The sequence below is a fragment of the Suricata suricatta genome, chromosome 5 (genome assembly GCF_006229205.1).
Source record: "Suricata suricatta isolate VVHF042 chromosome 5, meerkat_22Aug2017_6uvM2_HiC, whole genome shotgun sequence".
NCBI classification, from domain to species: domain Eukaryota; kingdom Metazoa; phylum Chordata; class Mammalia; order Carnivora; family Herpestidae; genus Suricata; species Suricata suricatta.
The window spans coordinates 58,575,547-58,579,624 of record NC_043704.1 but is presented as its reverse complement, the minus strand read 5'-3'; the positions used below and the strand labels follow the sequence as shown (position 1 = coordinate 58,579,624).

At 40.3% G+C, this 4,078-nt stretch overlaps 1 protein-coding gene across 1 annotated transcript in view; it reads left to right on the top strand.

The window, feature by feature from the left end:
- LOC115291150 (zinc finger protein 664-like) overlaps positions 1–4,078 on the top strand; it is a 17,905-nt gene that overhangs the window by 1,175 nt on the left and 12,652 nt on the right. The window contains exon 2 of the mRNA XM_029938709.1: positions 2,709–3,566. Within this exon, the coding sequence (XP_029794569.1) occupies positions 2,709–3,566 (858 nt within the window). The remainder of the gene's footprint in view (positions 1–2,708; positions 3,567–4,078) is intronic.

Here is a 4,078-nt window from a genome sequence, read left to right as displayed (position 1 = left end):
AAGCTTTCTCTTCCATGACTGGTATTCAAATCCCTACAGTAAAGAAAGAAGGAGGGGTTAGCAGAGATAGAGAAAAGTCTTCATGATGTTTCCTTTCAGGTGAGTTTTCCCTTCCTTAGAGTCACATCATCATTTCCTAGATGGATGGCATTTCTAAGTATTGAGTGGCATAAAATGATATTTCCATCTTCAGTATGAATTTCTACTCATGTTGGTAGTGGTAAGACTCAGAAGTGGAGATTAGGATGTGAAACTTGGAAAGCCATCCTGTGTGTTCCAAAGGGGCTGTTGGGCAATAGCATTTGGGCATGATTTTCCAGAATTCTAGAATGTCCTCTTTTCTCTACTGAGTCCAATACTGGGTTGAAAGGTAGAATCTCCAGTAATACTCTATCCTTTTGCTCTAACAAACAGGTCTTGTTGTGTCAAAGCCAGACCTGGTCATCTTTTTGGAACAAAAGGGGGAGCTATGGGATGTGAAGAGAAAGGAGACAGTAGCCTCATACCCAGGTAAGTGGGAATGAATGAGGCAGATGACAGAGGTGAGGTCCAAATATGAAGGATGAAGAAAGACTGTACAATGTGATTTGAGCAGCCATTCTTGAATGGAAATCAGTTTGCAAAGCCTAGTTTTATGTCAATATGTATCACAGAGGCACATCTGCTTTCCAATACATCACACTCTCACAAATCTCTAAGGATTCTCCTTCAGTTCCACGTAAAAGTCCTTCACATCCACAGTGAGGTCCTCCATAATCTCATTGGCTCTCCATTGCTTTGAGTGTTTGGGGTATTCTCTGTGTTTCTGAGGAAGTCTATATTCATTCATTTCTGAGTGTTTGCCTTGAGTGAGAAGTGTGTCAGGGTAGCAATAGGCATATTGGGATTTGGTGCAGAAATCCCAGGAACACTTGGGACAGAGACCATCTAATTTCTGCTGAATGCTTTCCAATATATGGAGGCTTTAATCCTAATCATACACAATTAAGACCCACTAATTTCATCAGTTGATAAAGCACCTCCCTAAAATGAGAAAATCTAACCCTTTATTTCACTTCCAAAGTTCCATTTTTGGGGCGCATGTGTGGATCAGTTGCTGAAGGATCTGACTTCAGCTGATGTCATGATCCCACAGTCAGTGACTCTGAGTCCCCCACAGGCCTCAGTGATGACAGCACAGAGCGATCTTGGAATCCTGTCTCCCTCTCTCTCTGCTCCCCCCTACTTGGTTTCTCTCTCAAAATTAATTAAAGAAAACTTACAAAAAGTAAGAAAAGTTCATTTTTGATGGTATTAACTAAAATACAAAATTTCCACTCTATATGTTCCATTCCTCAATCGTAAAATAACTTAAATCTCTTATTTTCCTAGAATTTCTACATAAATTAATGTCACAAGGGAGATAGAACATTTAGAATTCAAAACTTGCAACCTATAATAAAATCTCTATTCATTTTCCCTTAATCATTGAATCATTTTATAATTTTGTCATGTATAATAGGAAGTTCCTGTGACTTTGTCATATATGTTTTCATGTTCTGAGTAGTTGTATATGAGATTACATTATGATTCATTGTATCAAAAACTTTTAGATATCGTTTGTAATGTTTATTTTTGAAAGATAGAGCAGGCATTGAGGGCTGAAATAGAAGGTCACACCAAATTTGAAGCAGGCTCCTGGCTCTGAGTTGTCAGCACAGAGTCCTCCCCAAGGCTCCAACTCATAGACTCTGAGATCGCGGCCTGAGCTCAAGTCCAAAGCTTCACCTAGTGAGCTACCTACCCACCTCTGCAGCTCTAATACGAAAATCTCAGTGTGTAACCATGAATGAGGGCCTATTTTGATTTATTAGCTGGTTTTCATGCAGAGGAAAATTGCAATGTATACTCATCAATATCAACCCCAGAAATCTCTAATGAAAGCCCCTCTGTATTTAGCACTTAAAAGACATTATTACACAGAATTTAAGGGTATAACTCAATTTTGAGAATCAAGCAAGCAAATATGTTCATTTCTTTTAAGGTTTTCTTTTTCCCATTTACTTGGAGAGATGGAGAGAGAGAGTGGAGGAGAGGCAGAGAGACAGGAGACAATACCAGGCAGGCTCCACACTGTCAGTGCAGACAAGGATGTGGGCTGGAACTCACAAATGATGAGATGATGACCTGAGCTGAAATCGAGAGTCAGACGCGCAACTCTCACTGAGGCACCTACGCACCCCAAAGCCTTTCATTTCTAAACATACAAACAACATCAAAGTTGCAAAATATGCCAACAATAACATTATTTAAAAATATGAGGATTACATTAACAAACAATCTGAGTGATGTAGAAAAACTAATGATTTGGGACTCCTGGGTGGCTCAGTCAGTCAAGTGTCACACTTTACCTTAGGTCATGATCTCATTGTTTGTGGGTTCATGTCCCCCATCAGGTTCTGTGCAAACAGCTCAGAGAGTGGAGCCTGCCTCAGATTCTGTGTTTCTCTCTCTTTCTGACCCTTCCTCTCTCACACTCTCTTTCCATCTCTCAAAAAATAAATAAACATTAAAAAAAAAAGTATTTTATGAAAAAGAAAAAGTAGTGATTCCTTTTGCCTGAAGTTGACTTTTCTGATTTCAGTTTTGTGTATGACAAATTCTAACTCTAAGCATCAGATAGTAGCAAGTGGAATGCCTTTACTTTCATTTTTACCTTTCAGCTGTAGTTCCAAATGAAACTGACAGCCTCCTTTCAGAGACGTTTATAGGAACTTCTATCCAAAGAGTGTCAGTGGATGGATGTAAAGGTAGTGCCCTTGAGAATGGACACTTGAGAGACCAGAACAAGGATGGGAAGAGTGAAGGGCCTCAAACGCACCTGGGGACTCCTATTCCAGACTACGATGGTGACTGGCATCCATGTGGGGAGGTCTCTGATCAAAGCGCCAGCCTCATTACATATAAGAGTACACATTTAGGAGAGAATCACTCTAAATATGACGCATGTGGGGAAATACTTAACCAGTCCTCCAGTGCTGGTGATCAGAAGAGGATTCATCTGGGAAAAAGCCCCTACACATGTAATGAACCTGGGAACATACTTAGTCAGTCATCAAGACTACATATCACTAAGACAATCCATGCTGGACAGAAAGGTTACGTTTGTAAGGAGTGTGGCAAAGCCTTCAACAGGCACTCGGCACTCATTCAACATCAGCGAGTGCACACTGGAGAGAAACCTTACGAATGTGAAGAAGGTGGTAAAACCTTTAATGATGCCTCATCAATAAATGTACGTAGACTAATCCGTACAGGAGAGAAACCTTACACACACAAAAAATGTGGGATGGCCTTTCCCCAACACTCACCTCTTACCAAATATCACAGAACCCATACTGGAGAGAAACCTTACCAATGTAACGAATGTGGTAAGTCCTTTACTCGCCAGTCAAGCCTTAACATTCATCACAGAATCCATACTGGAGAGAAACCCTACAAATGTACGGAATGTGGCAAGACCTTTAACAATCCCTCACACCTTAGGAGACATCACAGAATCCATACTGGAGAGAGACCCTACCAATGTATGGAATGTGGCAAGGCCTTTAACAATCCCTCACATCTTAGTAGCCATCACAGAATCCATACTGGAGAGAAACCCTACCAATGTAACGAATGTGGCAAGGCCTTTACCCAGTCTGCACACCTTAAGGGACATCACCAAATCCATACTGGAGAGAAACCTTACCAATGTAAAGAATGCGGCAAATCCTTTACTCACCCCTCAAACCTTACCAAACATAACAGAATCCATACTGGAGAGAAGCCTTACCAATGTAACGAATGTGGCAAGACCTTTACCCAGCACTCACACTTTATTGGACATAAAAGAATCCATTCTGGAGAGAAATGTTAGCAATGTGAGTAACGTGCCAAGGCCTTTATCCAACACTCACCTTATTCAATATCACAGAATTCATACTAGATTGAAACTCTAAAAATGTTAGAATATGGCTAGATCTTTATGTGACTTTTACACTTTACTTGACATCACAGAATTCATACTAGATGAAAACCTTCCCAATGTAAAAAAAAA